The 23,582-nt window shown below is 43.9% G+C and overlaps 1 protein-coding gene across 4 annotated transcripts in view; it reads left to right on the forward strand.

Annotated features, from left to right (window-relative positions):
- Positions 1-23,582, forward strand: part of DCLK1 (doublecortin like kinase 1) — a 352,130-nt gene that overhangs the window by 308,301 nt on the left and 20,247 nt on the right. For all 4 annotated transcript variants that reach the window (XM_061434782.1, XM_061434781.1, XM_061434784.1 and 1 more), the window contains 5 exons: positions 3,145-3,278; positions 5,589-5,666; positions 6,061-6,157; positions 8,916-8,996; positions 21,091-21,204. In XM_061434782.1, the coding sequence (XP_061290766.1) occupies positions 3,145-3,278; positions 5,589-5,666; positions 6,061-6,157; positions 8,916-8,996; positions 21,091-21,204 (504 nt within the window). The remainder of the gene's footprint in view (positions 1-3,144; positions 3,279-5,588; positions 5,667-6,060; positions 6,158-8,915; positions 8,997-21,090; positions 21,205-23,582) is intronic.

A 23,582-nucleotide genomic window follows, 5' to 3' on the forward strand; every position in this document is an offset into this window, starting at 1 on the left:
GCTATATTAAATATAATTGGCATATGGCTGTAAGATGAAATTCCTGTTAAAATGTAGATGCTTAAAAAAAACCCTTTGGTACATGGAGGAAAATTACATGGTCATATTCAGAACTAACATGTTACTTATGACTGCATCTGCCTTTGCCCAACTTTTGAATAGAGTTGGGTGATTATGGATAGTATGTTTAGAAACAAGCCACAAAATCTCTGTGTAAATGGAGTTATGTGATTTGAACTCTGCACAACCTCACAAAACAGGCACCATGAATGTTTGGACCTAACAGAACATCAAAGCAAGAGGTTATTTTGCATTTCGAAGAGATTGTTGGTAACAAAATGGAATTAGGGAAGTAAACACTTCTGCTCTGTCTGGGGATTAAACTAGATGATCTACTAGGTGTTCCCAGCTCAGATTTCTTTTCATGAAAAACATTTGCTTGTCATTTGGACGACCTGAATGGCTGACATGCTAAGACCACAATTTAGGGATTTCTTTTGCCTGAGAGCGTTTAAGTCAGGGAGGATATTATGTTTTGCATCTCTGATACTTCAGAGTCCATGATTCAAACTTGCTGATGCCGACCGGAGCTGGATGGCTGCTTCATTAAAGTAGGGACGATGGTGTCCATCTCAGAGGACCACTGGGCAAAGCCACATCCTTGGGGGACATACAGCTGTCCTTGCCCCAACAGCGCAAGTGCAGGTGGCCCCCCAAGCCTCTGGATACCTGCCTAAGGGCAGCCCGCACTTCATTGTGGCTGAGCCCTCAGGGAGAGGACTCTGTGTTCCGAGTATGGAGAAAATGTGAACAAACATTTTCTGCCCAGAAAAGACAGTCTCTCCAGAGAGGAGGCTCTGGCTGCCTTTTTTTCTGCCAGAACAGTTAGATCCAAACGATCATTGCTGATACTGCAGCTTAGCTGGCCAAACATCTGCACTTGATGCTGTAGTGAAATGAGAAGTGAACCTATTTTTTCCAAAGGAGGGCAGATGCGGTGTGTGAACGGTAGCCATGCTCCTGATGTGTGGAGATGTGCCTTGCTGTGTGTGAGGTTCATACTGCTGTAGCAAGTACAGATGATCATAGAGCAATAACAGGGGCACATGCAGGCCTCAATGGGCTGGAAGAATTATTTTGATGTACGTGGAGAACTTCACCGTTTCCTTGGGGCATCTCCTGGCGATGGGAATACTAGCCTTTTACTGGCTCTCTTTTCTGTATTTTATTGGTTCCAATGGAGGGTTCTGAATTAGAATTCTGAATGCCCTTTGATACTGTCTTTAAAATAACAGACGTTGTTTGGTATACTGTTTAGAACAGATCCATTTTGTTTGATTGGGGGCTAGAATTAAAGCAGTTAAATACTTGCCCGTGGTCACATGCATCCTTTTCTTGATTCGTTGGGTGAAAGATTAGAGAAAGACTATAATAAGGTGAAAGACTTATTACTGCCTTAATAAGGAAAACTGGACAGAATGCTGACTCTGCACCTGATAAATCTTTCCAAATTGCCACAGGTGAAATGAAATGTTAATGCCCCTTTCAATTATTAATAAAAAAATATAAATAGATCTTGTTGGAAATATGGGGCACTGAAAATAAAGTGTTTTAATAGATGTGTAGTTTTTTTGTTCCATTTACTAAAGAACTGCATCTTTAAAGCTTCTGATACATTAAAATGAAGACATTTTCATAAACTGAATATTTTGCACTAAACACAAATCTATATTTTTTTGTTTTTTAGCACAAAATCTATATTTCTATATTTCATTGTGTTATGCAAATCAATTTGAATTGCAGCAAACATCAAATATAGATAATCAAAAGGAAAAGAAAATCTCCTATAATCTTACCACTCAGAGACAGACACACCAATATAATGTCCTTCCAGACATCTTTCTTAGTACATATTTTTTTCTTCAATAGACATTTTATGCAACCAGTCAGAAGTCTGTCCTCACTTCCCAAATCTAACTTATTTCAATAAATGTAAACTCACATCACCATTCTAACAGTCCTATAGCCTCCCATTATATGAACATGCCATAATTTAATGAACTTTCATTTCCTGGGTGTTTGCCATGTTCTTAATTCTGCAGCAATATAAAGATGTTCTTGTATGTATACCCCTGCATAGTTGCCTGAGTTTTTATTTTATGAAAAATAAATGTTAAGAAATAAATCAACCGAAATCGCAATTATTAATAGTCAGCAGACCAGAAGGGGAAGCTCTCATGTCCTATGACCATAGTTGAGCCCAACAGGAAGAAGAGAGACTCCTCTTCTTTCCTGGCAAGGACTCAGCCAATGAAAAGCCATGGACTGTTTGTTTCCATAGTCCTCCCATTTCCTGTTCCTCTCTGTAAATGTATTTCCTTCCCTTGCCATGTGGGGACTTGGAGGTAACTTGTCGTGGGTTCAGTTCAGTTCAGTTCAGTCGCTCAGTCGTGTCCAACTCTTTGCAACCCCATGAATCGCAGCATGCTAGGCCTCCCTGTCCATCACCAACTCCCGGAGTTCAATCAGACTCAAGTCCATCGAGTCAGTGATGCCATCCAGCCATCTCATCCTCTGTCGTCCCCTTCTCCTGCCCCCAGTCCCTCCCAGCATCAGAGTCTTTTCCAATGACTCAACTCTTCGCATGAGGTGACCAAAGTACTGGAGTTTCAGCTTTAGCATCATTCCTTCCAAATAAATTCCAGGGCTGATCTCCTTCAGAATGGACTGGTTGGATTTCCTTGCAGTCCAAGGGACTCTCAAGACGTCTTCTCCAACACCACAGTTCAAAAGCATCAATTCTTTGGCGCTCAGCTTTCTTCACAGTCCAACCCTCACATCCATACATGACTACTGGAAAAGCCATAGCCTTGACTAGACGAACCTTCGTTGGCAAAGTAATGTCTCTGCTTTTGAATATGCTATCTAGGTTGGTCATAACTTTCCTTCCAAGGAGTAAGCATCTTTTAATTTCATGGCTGCAGGTGGGTACAGACTTCAAATTGTAATTCTCTGCTGATCCTGAATAAATCCATGTTTGCTAGAGAAATATCTGGCAGTCTGTGTTTTAGGTCAACATATATTAAATTTACACCACAATGTCCTTATTTTTTAAGGCATTTTCACTTTTAATTTTTATTTTAGGTGTATGAACACCAAGATGGCAGCAAATCGCTGAAGCTGGGTGACTTTGGACTGGCCACCATTGTAGATGGCCCCCTGTACACCGTGTGTGGTACCCCAACATACGTGGCTCCTGAAATCATTGCAGAGACTGGGTAAATGCTTTTCATGTGTTTATTGCAGTGATGTGCTTGCAACATAGTCTGCTTTGAGAATAGATGACATAGTGCTGTGTTCCATCCAGACAGAACTAGCTATCAGCTATTTTTCACTTTTTTTTTTAACTTGAGAAGTAAAAGCCATTTTTTCTGTTTTCCCAATCAAGTTGCCAATTACTGCAGTCTTGCTTAAGCCTTCCTTTTGGCCTTTATTAAAGGTAGAACAGCCATTATTAACCCCTTAGTAAAAAATATTCAAATTAACAGAGAGACATAGAGTGGTAATTAACTAGCTTTGGGAGATAAAAGAAACAGACACGCTGTGTGGGGTGAGTACAGTCCCTGTGGTCACTTCTCCTAAGCTCTCCTTATTCCCCAGTTCCAGTCCGACTTTGGTCCACTGGGCAGCTCATGGACTATCTGTGCAGCACAAACACCCTCAGGCATCAGAAGGCCACTGGGAGTTGGCTTGTTTCTGAGTGCAGCCAGCACAGATTAAAGAAAATCTCTAGAATCAGGGGAGATAGTAGGGTGGCCTAATGCTTACTGGCGACCTAGTACCATATGCCAGGTGCTAAACTCCTGTATTTAGTTCTTACTCTTCCAGTAGATGATATAATCCCCATTTTGCATATAAAAAAACTCAGTCTCTGATGACTGATATAAGCTCATGACAGTAGCTGAGTCAGCAATTGAACTCCAGGTCTAGGTGGGCAAACGGCTCTTTCAGTAAGCCCCATTTCTTGCCGAGGATTACTGGCAGTGTTCTGAACGCTGTCCTTAAACAGAAGGATGGGGAAGGGTGGGAGAGCAAGAAGGGACAGCCCTTCCACTTCTCATGAGTGGCACCAGACCACACCTAGCACTGTAGATATTATCTTCCCCTGTGACGGCTGGAGGTAGTTTTTCTACTTGTACTGTAGATGCATAGACCGGAAAGGCAGAAATACAGAACAGATGAGAAGAGAAATCCCCAACGCAGGGTAATGAGGACTTTCTTATTCATAGATTTGACTGGGAGCCACATCTGTGGCCGCGCCTGGCCTCCTCCGAGGCACCACCTCAGGCGATGCCCTGGTGGGTGCTCTGATGGCCCACTGGGGAGGAGTGGTGCGGGGCAGAAGAATTTGGTTGGGTCCTGAAGACGTTGGTTGGAACTCAGCTGGGCCACTAATTGTGTGATCTTGATCCAAATTATTTACCCCTCTGAATTTAGGTTTTCTTTCTTATAAAGCAGGCAATAATACTTGTCCTGTACAAGGTACAAAGTTATTGGGAAAACAAAATCAGATGATGTATGCCAGTGCTTTATAGATTAGAGAATGTCTTATGTGTAATTATTATTTCTAAAATTTGGGACCTAAATTGTCTCACAGGCCTGTCTCTGTCTTAAATCTTATATAACTAGACATAGAGAATGGACTTACAGACCCAAGGGGATAAGGGGAGGGTGGGACCAAATGGGAGATTAGAATTGACATGTTAATATATACACTGCTGCTGCTGCTGCTAAGGCGCTTCAGTCATGTCCGACTCTGTGCGACCCCATAGATGGCAGCCCACCAGGTTCCGCTGTCCCTGGGATTCTCCAGGCAAGAACACTGGAGTGGGTTGCCATTTCCTTCTCCAATGCATGAAAGTGAAAAATGAAAGTGAAGTCGCTCAGTCGTGTCCGACTCTATGCGACCCCATGGACTGCAGCCCACCAGGCTCCTCTGTCCATGGGATTTTCCAGACAAGAGTACTGGAGTGGGGTGCCATTGCCTTCTCCGAATATATACACTACCATGTGTAAAACAGGTAAATAGTGGGAAATGGCCGTATAGCAAGGGAGCTCAGCTCAGTGCTCTGCGATGACCTAGATGTGGGATGGAGGCAAGGTGGGAGAGAGGTCCAAGAGGGAGGGAGTATATGCATGCATACAACCAACCCACTTCATTGTATAGCAGAAACTAACACAACGTTGTAAAGCAGTTATACTCTTCATAAAAAATAATAATCAAAAATTACAAACTTGATATGACTATAATAGGCATTGTTACTGAAACCGTTCACTTACTGATATTTAGACATGACCTTAGCGTTACTTTGATTTTTAATCATGTGCCTTAAATTGTCTTTTTAATTATTATTCTTTTCTTGAATTTTGTTTAGCCAGTGGGTTGTAGTTTAGTGTTAGTTGTGGCTTTTTTTAAATTTTTGCTTCGTTTGCTGTTTGGTTTATGATAGCAGAACCATCCATTTTGCCATGCTCCGTAATTTGTCCCAGCCCGACTTTGCTAACGGCGGCGTCACTTACCTTTTCAGATATGGCCTCAAGGTGGACATCTGGGCGGCTGGCGTCATTACTTACATCCTGCTGTGTGGTTTCCCTCCGTTCCGTGGGTATGAGCAGTGATCCTTCATTCAGCACCCACAAGGCATTTGTCCATTCTCTGAATGATCCATTCAGCCTCCATGCATAAAGGAGCCTGTAGCAGGAAAAGAATGGAATGCTGTGTTAAAGAACATAACTTTACTACCTTTTGCTTAATAAGGACTTGTTATTTTTTCCGTGTTGTGCACGCTAGTTTACATGCCTTCCATAAATCTTTCTCATATAATTTAAGAACTCATTCTTTCTTAATTTGCCAAAGCAGTTCCATACTGACATTTTGAATTGCTTAAAAACACAATGTTTTACACATTTACGGGGGAAGGAAGGCCTCCGATGCATAAGGATACCGTGAGTTGGCATTTTCCTGTGTTTATTCTTTATTATTGTCTTTCGTCTAAACAGAAGCGGTGATGACCAGGAGGTGCTTTTTGATCAGATTTTGATGGGGCAAGTGGACTTCCCTTCTCCATACTGGGATAACGTTTCCGATTCTGCAAAGGTAGGTTTTGGCTTCCAGTGCCTTCCTCTTCCTTATAGCCTGTGTCTCTGTGGAGTTATTGAATCATTCTGTGCCAAGAAACAAATGGTATGGTGAATGCTCTCTGTATGCATGTTAGTCATAATTACTGGCCTTCCCAAGCGCTCACAGTCTTCAGGTCGTCCACCTCGTCAGGTGCCCCTGCTTCCCTGGCTCATCACTCGCTGTGGCCACTCCAGTTGCACTGCAGGCTGGAGCCCACCTCAGATTTCCGTACAGGTTATTGCTTCACCTCTTTCAGGTCTTGGCTTGATGTCATCTTCTCAGTGAAGCTTTCCCAGAACATCTTATTTCCAGTTGCAGTTCTGAACCCCTACCTGGCTGACATTATTGTCCTTTGCTTCATATTCCTCTGTAACACCTCCACTGTTACCTCCATCTGGTCTACCATCTAACTACCTGTCTGTATCTGTCTGCCTACCTAGATGTCTACCCGCTCCAGTATTCTTGGGCATCCCTTGTGGCTCAGCTGGTAAAGAATCCACCTGCAATGCAGGAGACCTGGGTTCAATCCCTGAGTTGGGACAATCCCCTGGAGAAGGGAAAGGCTACCCATTCCAATATTCTGGCTTGGAGAATTCTATGGACTCTATAGTCCATGGGCTTGCAAAGAGTCAGACAGGACTGAGCGACTTTCACTTCCACTACTTAGATATGCTGCTGCTGCTGCTGCTACTAAGTCGCTTCAGTCGTGTCCAACTCTGTGTGACCCCATGGACGGAGCCCACCAGGCTCCCCCGTCCCTGGGATTCTCCAGGCAAGAACACTGGAGTGGGTTGCCAATTCCTTCTCCAATGCATGAAAGTGAAAAGTGAAAGTGAAGTTGTTCAGTCGTGTCCGACTCCTAGCAACCCCATGGACTGCAGCCTACCAGGGTCCTCTGCCCATGGGATTTTCCAGGCAAGAGTACTGGAGTGGGGTGCCATTTCCTTCTCTGACCTAGATATAGATAGGTGGATATATCCTATTTATGGAGTTCATTTTCTAACTCTCCTCACTAGGATGTAAATTCCATCAAGACAAGGATTTTTGTCTGTTGTATTCATTACTATACCTCAGTGCCTAAGTAGTGACATAACTGATACTCAACGTATACTGAATGAATGGATAAAAGAATGAGGAAATTAAATGATTTGTTAGGCAGTCAAAGTGAAGGTGCTCAACATGAGTTAAAATGACCAAGAAAGACACCATGGGGAAGCTATGGTGTAACTTGGACCTTGAAAGACAGCCAGGATTTAGAGGCAATGAGGAACAAAGCATATTGTTTTTGTCATTAAAAGAGTTTTTGTCATTAAAACCTCTAAGAAAACTATGAAAATCTTACACAGAGACATTAGTAGACTCGGAGATTAAAAAAAGAAAACTTTTTAGTTGATTCCTCAAGTATATGTCTCCAAGCATTGACTTAAGTTTTTCTAAAACTGATGTTGGCAACTAATTATCTTTTGATTATTCAGTGTACCTGTTTTCTTCTTTGGCTGTATCCTGAGTGTAAGTTCAATTTTAAATCCGACTCCTTAGGCCTGGCCACTTCCATAGAAAATGGTGCACAGCGGGCCCAAATCTCTCATTTTCTTCAACTATCCAGGAATCTACCTCTGGACATAGGAAAATGTGTGGAGTTGAGAGAAGTGTCCAAGAAGAGCCTCAGAGGTGAAAGGAGATGGGATGATAATGGCTGCAGAGGTGGGGGTGGAGAAGCTTTCACCTGTGAGCAGGCTCTTTAGGAACGTGCCCAAGTCCCAGTGCTGTCACTCCGTAACTGGAGGGCAGAGGGCATCTCCTGCACCCCTTCGGCACCCTGCAAAGAGCATCACACACACAGTAGTAGCTTTAGTTAAGTCCTGGCCCAAGTGAGAGAGTACAGGTCGAATCTGTACATCATTGGGAGTAAATGATTCCCGCTGTGGAGCAGTACTCAGAGTCTGTGCAGGTGAGGGACCAGATAATACGTTATCTAGCCATTTTGTTGCATGGGAACTTCTAATCCAGAGGAGACAAATGTCTGACAGACTTCATCATTAAACCCCAAGCTGTGCTCTTCTGGTGCAAATAAATTTGAGCTCATGGCAGAGATGCATTAATTTCAGAACCATTCAATAGTTTGTTTCTTAATGGTTCTATTTTACTTTTATTGATTGTTCTGGAAATTTGTGAATCATTTTTAACATATTTCCTCTTAATTCTTTGGCTGCTAAAGAACAGTTTCTATTTTACCAACTAGCTGTTGGCAATTCCGTATGTCTTTACTCATTTCTTTCTTTCAAACCCAAATATGCTCTTGCAGTTAGGAGAAAAAAAACCCGTTTTTTCTTTCAGCTGGCAAAGTGAAAATTTAGTTAAGGGGTTTTTTAAATATGATTTCTATATTAAAGTAATTTAGGACTCTGTCTTTAAAGTGCAAAATGCTAGACAGAGAAAGGAATATTAATTCCTTCACTTGTATACTTTATTTCCTTCTACTAAAAACATTTTTATGAAATTGATTTTAAATATTTCATTTTATATTTTTCCCTCAACTACAAGGTGTATATTTTAAATTCCAAATATTCACCTTTCCTTTAAAAGGCGGCTACAGGTAAGTTGAGTCGATGTATTTAAGGCTGAGCTTATACAAATGCTTTTCAAAGATAAAAGAGAACCTCTGCATTTGAAAACACGCCGTTTTTCACTTTCAGTGTTAGACACAAACAGCATCAAATGTTTCTGTTCACAGGAGCTCATCACTATGATGCTGCTGGTGGATGTGGATCAGCGATTTTCTGCCGTGCAGGTCCTCGAACATCCCTGGGTTAACGTAAGTGACTCCCTCCCTTCCCTGTATCTACTCCTAAACCTCCCTTTCTCAAATCACAACTTTCCTAATGACGCTGCCTCCTGTTTCAAGTGTTGTGTTTGCGTCTGTCCCTCCCCCTCAAACATGCCAGCACAGTTCCAGGATCTCAGCCTTGCTCCACGAGGGCCTCTGATGTATCTGTGCTGACATGTGTTCTCACGGGCCCGTGCACAAAGCATTTCATTTGATTCAGATGGGCCTGCCTTCCGTGGGGGTAGGGGGTGGGCTTGCACATGGTCGCCACCCCCCACCCTGCAACCTACATTCCCTGGTCCCGATTAGGACTGAGTCCATCAATAAGACAGAGCAGATTTTCTGAGTCAGTGCTGCTTTTGCATCGTTTCTAACCAAAAATGCCAGTGACCCAAGGGTCTCTGCACCAGCCCTGGGGTTCTCCAGTGCAGCACTTCTCAAACGAGCCTGTGCTCACAAGTCACCTGGGGGTCTTATTAAAATGCAGATGGTAATGTTGGAGATGTGACGCTCTCGATTTCTAAAAGCTCCCAGATGCTGCTGCTGCTGCTATTTGAGTACAAGAATCTGATGATATTTCTTTAGCTGTGAAAGAAGTCTCCAGAGTAGAGTCATTATTTTTGATCCTCTCTCTCTTTCTAACTGATTGATATGGTTTGTTTTGAATCATCATAATAATAAATACTAACAGAGTGTTGAGCTTACAGTGTCTGCCCAGGACCATTTTAAGCATCTCACATAGATTAATTTACAACCCCGTGTGCGTGCTCAATCAGCCGTGTCCGACTCTTTGCGACCCCATGGACTGGAGCCCACCAGGCTCCTCTGCCCATGGAATTTTCCAAGCAAGAATACTGGAGTCGGGTACCATTACCTATTCCAGTGGATCTTCCCGACCCAGGGATTGAACCTGCGCCTCTTAACGTCTCCTGAATTGGCAGGCAGATTCTTCACCACTAGCACCATCTAACCCAGGGGCTGTTACAGCCCTTATTGACATGTGTGGAAGTCCATTCTTGGGTCTAATGATTCTTGCGGTCAGAACAGAAGACAGACATAGATTTGGATATAGATGCAGACCCAGGCAGGTGTAACATCATCAGTTCATTGATATGAATTTTGCCAGCTGCCTTGAAGGATCTGCCTATAAAATGAAGGCAACAAAATGTTCCATTTCTCTGAATTACCACTTTGGTGATTGGTTGGGTGTGTTTTCCCAAGATAACTAATGACTGAGGATGAGGTTATGATTGAAGGCACAGTGTTGAGACAGATTCTACCTGAGGTGGACAGGAGCTTGGGGTCTTGTTCATTTTCTGCCACTTGATGGCCATGGGCCTAGGTTCAGCACTTTACACATCTGAACCTGGTTTCTCCCACCCCACAGGGAGGGTTTTTTTTTTTTTTTTTCTGTATTTACTTATTCTTTTTTTTTTTTTTTTTTGGTCTGTGCTGTGCTTTCCTGGCTGCACATGGGCTTTCTCTAATTGCAGCAAGTGGAGGCTATGCTGTCTGGTGGGTGGTACACAGGCTTCTCATCGCAGTGCTTTCTCTTATTGTGGTGCACGGGCTTAGTTGCCCCGCAGCATGTGGCATCTTCCTGGACTAGGAAACAAACCCATGTCCCAAGCATCGGCAGGTGGATTCTTAACCACTGGACCACCAGCAAAGTCCTGGGAGGCTTTATATCTATATGACTGGAGAATATATAGGAATGTGAGCTTGTGTGGGTATATGGCTAAGATTTGTTAACTGTTTGGACACAGCAGAACTTCCCAACCGGTGTACAGATGTGTAAAGATGCATCCTCGCAGCCCTTGGTGGGGACAGTCAGGCAGAGTCCAGGAGCCATCATATCCAGCTTTACAACCTTAGCATTTACCCCCATGGTGCTAAGCAAAAGTTCTCCTTTTCCATGAAGCTGGAAAGGTTAGGAAGCACCTAATGCAAATCTAATAAGGAGCCTGCAAGATAGGCAGGGTGGGTTTTATTATGCCCATTTTACAAATGAAAAGACAGAGGCTACGAGGGATGACTTTTCCAAGTAGCTGGGCTTGTGACTGAAGCACGATTCGCAACCAGGCATCCTCACTCCAAGTCCTGCACCACCCTGCATCTGCCCCTCTCTCTGTCATACAAGAAAGCACTGTGAATGCGGCAGAAGAGGCAGTCTTTCCGAAGTGGGTCATGGTGCCTCTCCCTTAGCCGTCCAGGGTGGAAGAGGCACAGGCCAGCTGCAGGCTCTCCTGGTGGCAGCAGTTGTTTGGGACTGATCTATGTGCTAATTAAAAGCCCATGGTCCTCAAACTGTCACCCTGCATGTTAGCACTGGAAACATTCAGAGTGTGACCACACAGAATACAGTGGAAAATCTGAATTTGAAACACCGCCTTGGAAGGCTCACAGAGAGCCATGGAGGAAAGAGGTTCATAGGTTACAAACGGCCATTTTAGATCCAAAATGCATTTTCATCAGAGGACCACCGCCTGCCAGGCCAGCCCTCCAGGAGCTCAATCTGATAAAGCTTGGCAGTGGGAGAAGGGCCACCCCTGCCGGGCTCTGTGGGGAGGTTGGATGGAAGGCTTCCCGGAGGACAAGGAGTCAGACCTTCTTCCTGGAGGAGGCTGGGAAGAGATGTCAGGCAGTGCCACTGAGGCAGGATATGGATGTTTGCTCTAAGAGAACTTTGTGAATGGGAGCAAATTTGTCTTTGTGAATGGGAGGCACATGTGAGGTGCCTGGGATGCTACTGGAAACAAAATAATCCCTCACCCTGATTGCAAAGCAAATGACCGTACATCAATATATTCCAACTCAGTTGGGTAGAGGAATGAAATTAAGACTTCCCCGGTGGCTCAGTGATAAAGAATCTGCCTGCCAGTGCAGGGGACACAGGTTCCATCCCTGATCCAGGAGGATTCCACATGCCTTGGAGCAACTAAGCCCATGCACCACAACTGCTGAGCCTGTGCTCTAGAGCCTGGGAGCTGCAACTCCTGAGCCCACTTGCCCTAGAGCCCGTCCTGCACAAGAGAAGCCGCTGTGATGAGAAGCCCTCACTCCACAGCTAGAGAGTGGCCCCTGCTTGCCGCAAGTAGAGTGCCTTCACAAGGCAGCAGTGAAGAATAATGAAAAATAAACATACAAATAAATAATTTTTTTAAATAAAAGGAAGGATAACATTTAAGGCATTATCTAGGAGATTTAAAAATTTTAAATACCTTTTAATATAATTCTAACAGATTTTAAATCCTAACAGAAAATAGCAATTTTAGCAAAAAAACAAATGTGTAAAGTGACTGCTTAAGTTTTGAAATTATGTAGTAACTAGTCAAAACACTGATTATTGTCTTTGTCTCAAAATAACAAATGAAAAAAATATGTATCCAAGTGTTCACAGCCAGCATTTAGTATCTGTTGGGGTCTCTGAGTACAATAAATGAACAACACCTATCAAAATAAATAAATTAGGAATGTAAAAGAAAGCCCAGTTAGCAAGACATTTTGCATTTGATGATCAAATTGTATCTGATCACCGCAGCAGACGCCACCTAAGCGGGAGGCAGGGAGGGGTGGAGAATGTAATAATAATTGTAAGGAAGGAAGCCCTAAGGAAGTTGTCAGAAAGCTCTTCTCACATTCCCATTTGTCCTAATTTTCTCTGTTGCTTTATGATGCCCTTTTCACCTGGCACACTTGGAACAGTCTCTTATGAAACAGAGAGCAGAGCATGAGGGCAAGAGAACTGAAAAAAAATCTAGTCAACGAGAGTCATTTGTTAGAACGTTACTCAAGGTGCTTCCTCTAGGCTCCCATTATTCCTTATACACTCTGGGTGCTCCTTGGTGTCTGGACCTCTGCTCTGCTGTCAAGAGAGTCATGAATGAGGCCTCTCAGTGGATGGTTCCCAGGAGCCAGAGAGATGAAGGCAGTAGCAGTGTGCAGCCAGGTGTCTGGGAGAGGGCTGCAGACCCCTGGAAGGAGCGCTGGCTGACCGTGGGTAACCTGGGGATGCTCATTTTACACCACCGTCCCCATAGCTCAGCTGGCAGAGAATCAGCCTGCAATGTGGGAGACCTAATCCCTGGGTTGGGAAGATCCCCTGGAGAAGGGAATGGCTACCCACTCTAGCATTCTGGCCTGGTGAATTCCATGGACTGTCTAGTCCATGGGATTGCAAAGAGTCGGACACGACTGAGCGACTTTCACTTTCTTTCACCATATAGGAAGGGCCTGAGCAGACAGTCTTAGGTACTTGTACTCCGTAGGTACTTGGTAAATGTGTGGAGACTTTGAGTCTGAAGCAGGCAGTGACTCCATCATCTGTGGCTGCGTACTGATGAAATGCAAACTGTGATCAACACAGGCGTATGAGAAACTGGATTAAGGACCAAACCCTTCATCCAAACAATGAGCCTGTTTGTGGGCTCTGAACTCCACACAGGTCACGTGATTATCAGCTTGTGGTGTTCTCCAGTGTCACAGCCTTCTCTTAACGTAGCTGCAAAATACCAACACTTACTGCCCTGGCTAAGAGTATTTACCTTATTCCTCATCTAGTGGGGAACCATGTGATTTAGGCACATATGAGAGTGGAATAGACAATATTATATCTGGACCATTCCAGGGATTAGGAATAAGGGTGAGTCACTTTTTCTCCAAATGACAGTTTGTTGATAGAAAAATGCAGGTTCACTAAGCTTAAATGACAGTTCCAAAGTGCTTTCTTGTTTGTAACTAGGATTAAATTATCAGCATTATATTTCAAACAGATTGTTGTTACTGGATTTAAAAAAAATCTTTATTGAATTTGTTAGAGTATTTCCCCTGTATTTTATGTTCGGGTTTATGGCCAAGAGGCATGTGAGATCTTAGCTCTCTAACCAGGGATCATACCCACACCCCCTGCATGGGAAAGAGGGTGAATTCTTAACCACTGGACCGCCAGGGAGGTCCCCTATTATTGGATTTTGATTTTCAAGGTTTTGATCTTACCTCATGTTATTCTCCTCATACCATAGGTGAAGGTCCGTCTCAGTGCTACAAATCTACAAATCTGTGTTCTACTTTCAACTATTTTCCTGATGGTGATACTGAGGCTCAAAGAAATCTTTAGCACAAAGCTTAGTAGGTCGATAGGATGGGGTCTGATGCCTGGGTTTTGCCTCTAGAGATTCTGATACTGATCCTCACTGGCCTGGACATCAGGAATTTTAAAGGCTGCTGCTGCTGCTAAGTCGCTTCAGTCGTGTCCGACTCTGTGCGACCCCATAGACGGCAGCCCACCAGGCTCCCCCGTCCCTGGGATTCTCCAGGCAAGAACACTGGAGTGGGTTGCCATTTCCTTCTCCAATGCATGAAAGTGAAAAGCGAAAGTGAAGTCGCTCAGTGTTGTCCGACTCTTAGCGACCCCATGGACTGCAGCCCACCAGGCTCCTATGTCCATGGGAGTTTCCAGGCAAGAGTACTGGAGTGGGGTGCCATTGCCTTCTCCTAGGTGACTATAATGCGGTTCCCTGGTGGTTCAGTGGAAAGAATCCGCCTGCAGTGCAGGAGATGCAGGTTCCATCCCTGCGTGGGGAAGATCCCTTGGAGAAGGAAATGGCAACCCACTCCAGTATTCTTGCCTAGGAAATTTCAAGGACAGAGAAGCCTGGCAGGCTACAGTCCATGGGGTTGCAAAAGAGTTGGACACAACTTAGCAGCTAAACAACGACAACAAATTATAATGTGAATCCAAAATAGAGACCCTCTCGTCTAGAGCAAAGAGCAGGTTTAAATAAATCAAGGGTAGTTACCTAGTCGATGCAAGACTTCCTATCACCCTCCTGGCCTTTAAATTTTTACCTCTTTTTTTCTCACCTACCTATTCTTTTGAAAAGATACTACCTTGCCAAGATATTCAAAAAGAAAAAAAAAAAAAGAGGAAGGAGAAAGAAACAAGAACCTAGATAATATGCTTTTTTCTTCTGTGCTCATAAAATTCAGCACTACCCATACAAAGATAAATAGGCATTCATCTAATTGTTGCTAGAAATTAAGAGAATCCCCAGTGATACTGTAATACTAAATAAAACCACCTGTCTGTATTTGTAAGTTGTAAATGAGGACATGGAATTCCACTTTCCATTTGGGCAGCTTACCCTCTCCTTCCTCCAAGATAGATATTAATTTAAATCACATTTTCTCCCCACGAGCAGTGTGAACTGTGGACACAGAGGATACAGAGGGCTGAGACAAGGGCGTCAGAATCCAGAGATGTCGTCCAGCTGGGAATGGTTAAGAGTCGAGGGCTGTGAAACGGACCCACTATTTGGAGAGTGCGCTAATGCACTTGGGATTGTTTAAAACCAAGTCAGGATATTCTGGTAGTGAACCACTCCAGACTGCCACGCTTCTCATAAATTTACAGGTATTATTAATAATAGAGTCTGGCAGTGAGTAGACCGAGAACCAGATCCATGATTCAAAAACAAAACTCCATGAAGGAAGGAAGGTTTCTAAAGCATGACCCCTGGAATGGTTTCCCTCGGAGAGAGAGGAATTCACTCCAGTGAATGACTTCACGACTGAGCCCCACACCCCTTCAGACAGTTCCTCCCCAACATCCGCTCGAGGAATGGAGAGCGGGAGGCTAGGTCTCCTGCAGACAGCTGGGAGAGTTCATTTTCCATTTTGCAAACTAATTTTGTTCTTGTCAGTTGCAATGCTCTGCCAAGTAGTGGACGGGAATTTCTAAATCAAAAACCACTAACCTCAAACCACAACCAGCCCGTGTCAAACTTCAGAAACTACTCCTGGAGACTACATACCAGAACGTATGGTAATAATACTGTAACTATTCGTAGCATACTGCCAGGCTTGTCACGTTTGGGAAAATTCATAGCACATTTTTGGCACATCATCTATTCAGGATAATGGCGATGAAGATATATATATTTAAAAAATGTATGTTTTTAATGGCCCTATTTATTCTACTGATGCAAGATAGTAAGTTAGCTAAATCTCCATCATCAATCTGGATGCTTCAGGTACAGATTTAGGGCTCTGCAAAGCCAGTTGCTTGTCTTTTAATCCAATTATGCTCAAAGCCTTCAAAATTGATACAGAGACTGCAGACTTTTTAGTTGTGTGTGTGCGTTACCTTCTCTAGCAGAGACACCTTATTTCATTGGGGAAAAAAAACAACAACACTGAAATGTTTTAAGATTTATGAAGTCAGAAGCATCCCTGACAGCTTGTAAGGTTGTTTCACTACCTTCATTGCTTTAGCATGAACTCGTAACCCAAGGGAAGCTGAAACCTTCAGCAGAATTTAAAGCTAGAGGAACCCCCAGGCCCCAACATCTGAAAGAGTTGCCAGGAGTCTGACAGGGGATTAGGACCAGGACAGAGCCGGGAAATGATCACGAAGCCCGCTGTGTGCATGGTGAGAGAGTCAGCTCTAAGCTGGAAAACGGGCAGGTTAAAAAAAAAGAAGCCAGGTAAAGAGAAGTTTCTGGCCAAGATGGCAGTGGTGGGGAGGTGAGGAGATGAGACTGCGGTAAGGCTGGTTCTCCCTCGGGAAGTTGAGTAGAGGCTGCCCCCTTGAGTCCCTGCTAGCTGTTTCCTTCACGTTTGCAGGAACCTTTCAGAGGCCCACACTGCGACCCAGGGCACCTTCCTGTCACCCAGGATCAGCTAGGCCTTCCAGCACTGCCTGCTTCACAGACGTTTCGAGAGCTCAAGGGATCACCTCCCCACATCCCAGCTGAGTGAATGCCCAGTGTCCCTAGACATAGAAGTTTCGAGTTTCTAACTACATTCCTCTGGGCCCTGGGAAGTGCTCAGCATCCTGTTTACTGACCTCCATCCAAATTGTTCTCAACCTCCACTGAGCCCTGTCCACATGTCCTCTGGTGTCTTCAGCCCCTGATTCAATCCTCCTTACCTTCCGACTGCTTTCATCATGGAAAAGCTGACTCACTGAGCCTTCCATTTAACAACTCTGGACCTCTGTCTGGAGCTAACACCCTGGATGCCCTTGAATGCCCTTGACAATGCAACTCAGTGTGGTGGGAAGATGACAGAGTTCCAACCTGGGTCAGACTTGAGTTATCCAGTTTCTAGCCCTGTGACCTTGAGCAAAATTTTAACCTTTCAGAGCCTCAGTTTGCTCGTCTTCAAAATGGGACTAACAGTGCACAGTGTAGAAGGTAAGCTGGGGACCAAGCAGATCCCAGATGTAAAGAGTTAGCACGGGGCCATGTAATGGTTATCTCTTGTCATCTTCCTGCCTTTCTCTTTTAACTCTGCTCCCCTCCTTACTGTTTTATAATCTAGTGCTGTGCTTAGTCCCTCAGTTGTGTCCAACTCTTTGCACCCTCATGGACTATAGCCTGCCAGGCTCCTCTGTCCATGGGGATTCTCCTGGCAAGAATACTGGAGTGGGTTGCCATGCCCTCCTCCAGGGGATCTTCCCAACTCAGGGATCAAACCCAGGTCTCCTGCATTGCAGGCAGATTCTTTGTTGTCTGAGCCACCAGGGAAGCCCAAGAATACTGGAGTGGGTAGCCTATCTCTTCTCCAGGGGATCTTCCCAACCTAGGCTTCAAATCAGGGTCTCCTGCATTGCAGGAGGATTCCTTACCAGCTGAGCTACCAGAGAAGCTCATTTTATCATCTGAAGCTCATACAAATGGCATTGCTTTACATAGCCTGGATCTCTATTAAGAGACGACTGGAGGGACTTCCCTGGTGGTCCAGTGGTTAAGATTTCACCTTCCAATGTAGGGGTTGTGGGTTCAATCCCTGGTTGGGGAGCTAAGATCTCACATGTCTTGGGCCAAAAACCCAAAACGTAAAACAGATGCAATACTGTAACCAAATTCAATAAAGATTTTAAAGATGACCCACATTTAAAAAAATCTTAAAAAGGCAATGGCAATCCACTCCAGTATTCTTGCCGGGAAACTCCCATGGACAGAGGAGCCTGGAAGGCTGCAGTTCATGGGGTCACTAAGGGTTGGACACGACTGAGCGACTTCACTTCCACTTTTCACTTTCATGCATTGGAGAAAGAAATGGCAACCCACTCCAGTATTCTTGCCTGGAGAACCCCAGGGACGGGGAAGCCTGGTGGGCTGCAGTCTATGGGTTCGCACAGAGTTGGACACGACTGAAGCGACTTAGCAGCAGCAGCAGCCCCCATATAATTTGGGAAGTGACACCCAGTGAGGCACCACTCTGTCTTGCTTCCTCTTTCCCTTCAGGCAGAACCTCAGATTACACCAGAGATAAGACACTTGTAAGACTTTCAGTAAGGACACATCATTTTATCTCGTCAAATGTTTAAATCCTTCTCAGATTTTAACTTAGATTCCAAGGCTATTGTTCCATTAACCAAAAAAGAAAACCTGTTTTCCATGCATCACCGAGTTTGCTCTTGTGTTTAAAACTCTAGACCCTCTAATCCTAGTTCTCTGGGATTGTCCTCCAGCTTCTCTTTCACTTGTCGAGTTGGGAAGTGAATAAAGGGAGGGTGGTCCTTCACGCATCCTGCACTTGGGCCCCTCTTAAAGAGTACTGCTTTACTCCCACTGAGACCAAGGCTTCCAACTCCAGATCTTCTGGGCCTCACCCTTGGCCAGTCCTCCCCTGCTCTTCCAACTTTCTCGCTGTCTCTCTTCCACAGAAACTCTTAACTAGAGGGAGGATGGTTGACTAATTGTTTGGCAAACATGCCTTGTGGCTTCCCACTCAGGCCCATCTCTGCACCAACATCGCCCCGCCGCACACACACCTGTCAGGACACTCCTACCAGCAGGAACCTAGTGGGGTCCTGGATTCCTTGTGAAGTCGGTGCTCACTGAAAGCTCATCCTGTCTCCCTGAAACTCCTTTGGTGCTTCTCGCTGAGCCACGTGGCTACACTGCCTGCTAGTAGCTCTCTTCTTACCTTCTTGGCCTGTTTTACTGTCTGACGCGATGTGTGACCTCTGTCTCCCAGTTAGCCCGGGAGGGTCTGGCAGATGGCAATGCTATCTTTTCCCCACCTGACCATCCCCAGCACAGCCCTGCACAGAGTAGGTACTGCTCACGACACTGTTGCCATTCAGGTATCATCCTACCTTTACTCCAGTCTACCTTCCACTACATATCTCTTTCCACAATACAGAATTTTAAAAAATTTTTGAATTCACTCTGCATCATAGGAAAGCCCCCTTCGTCTAGATTTGGTTTCAGATGTGACTTAATAAGCAGGATAAGTGTTCCTTCTCCTAGCCATTAATAAAGCAGCAGAAGAGCATAAATTGAGCACCCACTGTGTGCAGGGCACTGAGCCAAGATTTGCACTGAAGATTACAGAAAACATGAAAGATGCGGTACAAGAGGGCAAAGACTCAGTTATACATAAACTTATCTGTGTGTATATACACACACTCAGAGACACACAAACAAGGTCACCCAACACATTCCAAAGGGAATCTAAATAGTGCAAATATATATAATGAAAAAGCATTAGGAGTTTACGGAAGAACCTTGTAATGAATGGTGCTTAACAGATGGGAAATGTTTTGGAACAGGTGGTTAGGACCCAAATTTTGAAGAAAGAGAAGGACCACAGGGTCCATAAGAGCAAAGCCCATGCCTGTTTTTGGTCACTATTATTTCTCCATCACTTACTGTAGTGCCCGGCCCATTGCAGGCATGCACTTACTATTAGCTTAATAAACAAATAGCTGAATGCTGAAAAAAGGAGTAAATCCCATGTGGAGGGACCAGGGAGCAAGCTTGCTGTGCTTGGAAAGCAGCAAACTTATTTTTCCTGGGTAGAGTCAAGAAATTCCATGCAAAATTATGGAGAGGAAGTAGGGAAGGAAAATGATGAATGATGCTGAAGTCTTGCCAGGAATTTTGGTTTAAATAGATAGCAACAACTGTATATTCATTCATTTATCCCACAAATATTTACTAAGCATCTACTATGAGCCAAAGTACATGCTAAGACCTGGGGATTCTATAGTGCACAAAACATACTTTCTGTCTTCAAGGATCGTGCAGTCTCTTCGGCACACACTAGTAAACAGTGGCACATAATTTTGACCCTGGTTCCTATTATTCCAACAGTAGTTAGCAAAGGAGAGAAATCAGTCCAATCTTCATTGTAAATGGCTCCGGCAGAGAGCAGAAGCCTTAGTTCGAGTGAGCTCCAGTGTGGAGTATGTCATGACAACAGACGAATTGAGGGCAGCAAGAAGGATTAAAAACTTAAGAAAGGGGGCTTCTCTGGTGGCTCAGTGGTAAAGAATCCGCCTGCCAATGCAGGAGACACAAGTTCAATCCCTGATCTGGGAAGACCCCGCGTGCCGTGGAACACCGAAGCCGGAGCACCCTAGAGCTCGTTGCTCTGCAACAGGAGAACCCGTCACAGTGAGAAGCCTGAGCGCCGCAGCTAGAGAGTAGGCCCCAATCTCCGCAGCGAGGGAAAAGCCTGAGCAACAGGGAAGACCCGCACAGCCAAAAATAAGACACATAAACACACACAATTAGAAAACTTAAGGAGGAACCTTCCCCCTGGAAAGCTGCCTGGGATTATAGAGTGGCTGATCGAGTGGCTGTGGAACCAGACTGAGTTTATTTAGGGGTTCCTGCCTGAGCCCAGGTCCATCAGTTTCCCTTGGCTGCGGGACAGAATTATGGGCTAAGAGGATAAAACTCTTGTGTTACAGGGGAAAAAAAAATGTTTTTTAGATTTTTTTTTTTGGTTGCCCAGATTAACTTGCTCTTTGACATATGTCTCTAGAGTGATGACTGGGATCAATTTTACTAATAACCAAAAACAGAAAAATTTTATTTAGGGACAAAGTAAGAGGGTGAAATGACACAGCAAATTAATTTCAGAGCAAATGTGGACATGAAGGAGCCCTTGGAGCAGTACTTCCAACAACAGTGTTTAATGAGGGGACACTGGTTGGTTTCTTCCTGAAATGTTATGAATTTTAAGATCACTGCCTATTACTGGAATATCTTGGCCTCATTTCCCATTTATCTCATTTTTTTTCTTCTCCTTTTTTTTTTTTTTTTTTATTTCTTTCCTCCAGGATGACGGCCTCCCAGAAAATGAACATCAGCTGTCAGTAGCGGGAAAGATAAAGAAGCATTTCAACACAGGCCCCAAACCGAATAGCACAGCAGCTGGAGTTTCTGTCATAGCAGTAAGCATCTGAAATATCCACCTATAACTTTTTCAAAGCAATCCACCTAAGAGACAGGCATTACTCAGGAGATTCCACCCAGAGACAGCAGAATGGGTCATTTCTTTAGACAGCTTGACCATGGAAAGCACCGGGGGAGGTCTGGGGCTTATATATACGATGAGCTTTTGCTGATCACTTCCGTGGGAGTTGCATCATTATCCAACACCTCCAGGGTGCCTTGCAGTGTATATTAATTTCATGATTTATTTTTTAAAGCAGAAAACCGCCCCCACACTGGACTCTGTGCCAATGCAAACTTCTGGGCTCTGAGAAAAAAAGAGTTCCTGGTGTCCTTTTGCCAGGACCTGGGAGGGAAGGGGAGCTGAGACATGGCAGAAAGAGGCTGGAACACTATAGATCTTTGTACGAGACTTAAACGAAAGCCAAAAACATGGCAGGAGGCTTACCCACTGAGATTTTCAGTGAAACTGAATTGCTGCGAACACCCAAAGAAATCACGATTTCTTGCTCCTTAGAAATGTCTGTTTTCAAAGTGGAGAGTCTGTTAATATTTACCATTTTGTTGATGCGGCTGCACAAGGCTTTTTTTTTTTTCTTTCCCTCTGTTCCATACCTGCAGACATACACTACGCGCAATTTGATAGCAGCTCTAGGCAAAGATTAAATTGGGCAGAGAAATAATGAAACCTCATACTTCCTGGTGTCATATTCCAGAGTAAATATATTCAAGTCCCAGATTACTCGAGATTTTAATAATTTCCTTTTTTTTCCCCCTGAGTGTGTACATTTTAACAGCATGTTCATTGTGAAATCACTTGAGCTGTTTTTCTTTTCCAAACAAACAACTTACGCACTATGTCAAATTTTTAAAAGTATTTACGCTACTAAGTACACATCATTCTTGTCAGCAATACTGAATATTTAACTACTTCTACCGGTGTTTTTCTTTCTCTCTCTTTTCTGTCTTTGGTTGTTTCAGAACTCCAGAAAAGAGACAAAGATACATGAATGACCTATTAGATACAACCAGTCTCAGATCTGGGTTACTGAATATTTGCGAGGAGCTTCCAGAATTTGCAGGTGGCACGAGGGCATGCATACACTTCCCTGGACTGTTTGCATATCATGATTTTTGATTGGACCCTTTCAGCAGGGAGTTACATGACTGAGTCACTGGCTCACGAGCATACTGACAGCGCTAAGTAGAATGCGTACTCTTTCCTGGTTCTCCTCTGCGCTGCTGGGGATTTAATATTCAAGCTGTTGTTCTGGCCCTAGCTCTCTGGTTCTTTCTAAGGAAATTCAGTGTAGAAGCACAGTGTCCTTCCTGTCTTCATCAGTGTTCTTTGTTATCAGCTAACATTCAGTCAGTAATTTTTGAAGGTAACAATCTCATGGTGCTTCTCAGGGAAACCAGACATTCTATCCTCTGCTTTCATCATTCATTCAAGACATAAGTCTATTCCAAGATGTTTGCTTCCACAGTTTCCTTTCGGAATGGACTGCCAGCACGCTTGTCCATGAAAAGAACTGCTTTTCTGCTCCTGCTGAGGGCTTACAATCGCTAGAGAGGGTGCTTTTCCCACCTGTCATTTTGGGGTTTGTTTTTGTTTTTCCTGGCCTTTTATTTTTAATTAGTCTTTGGTTAAGTTTGCCTTGGTTGCTTAAGAATGCTTTGTACACAGTATTCTGGGAATCTTATGGGAATCTTATAATGACTGAGAGCAGGAATTTTAGGGCAATTCTCCAGTGGACAGACAACACAGATGGGAGGGGAAATCCTACTTTAATCAAACAGGGATAAATTTTGAAACCTATTCCATATGAGTTCATTAAAACTTCATCTAAGTAGATCTCCCCCAAAACCTTCAGTTAGTATTTGAAGATTAAAAGTCCACTGATTTCTTTCTAACATCATGACTGGACCATTTTGAATGTAATTTAGTATCAGTTTCTCAGTTCATTACTAACATGTTTCCATGGAGACTGTACCAACTGGTAATAAACTTATAGATTGTAGAATGGGCTGTGTGATGCTAAGTTGTGCGTTAGTTGCAAGCTAATTTAACCTCTTTATCCACTACAAAGTTGTGAAAAAAATCATCCACTTAGGTTCAAAATAATTGACTTTTTAGACAAATAACTGAAAAAGTGCCTTGTCAAATTCTAAAGCACAATTCACATGTTGACCACTATGATTAATATTTCAAATGAAAGAGAATATGGCTGTAAATTTCAGAGAGTATTTCAGAAGGAGCTCACAGGCCATAATAGATGCATTTATGCATCTTCTCCAGAATGCTTCTCCCTCATATAAATGTCCACACCCTCCATAAAAACCTGGGGTAGGTCACCAGGTACAGGATGGGAGTTAG

Source organism: Bos javanicus, chromosome 12, assembly GCF_032452875.1.
Source record: "Bos javanicus breed banteng chromosome 12, ARS-OSU_banteng_1.0, whole genome shotgun sequence".
Classification (NCBI taxonomy): domain Eukaryota; kingdom Metazoa; phylum Chordata; class Mammalia; order Artiodactyla; family Bovidae; genus Bos; species Bos javanicus.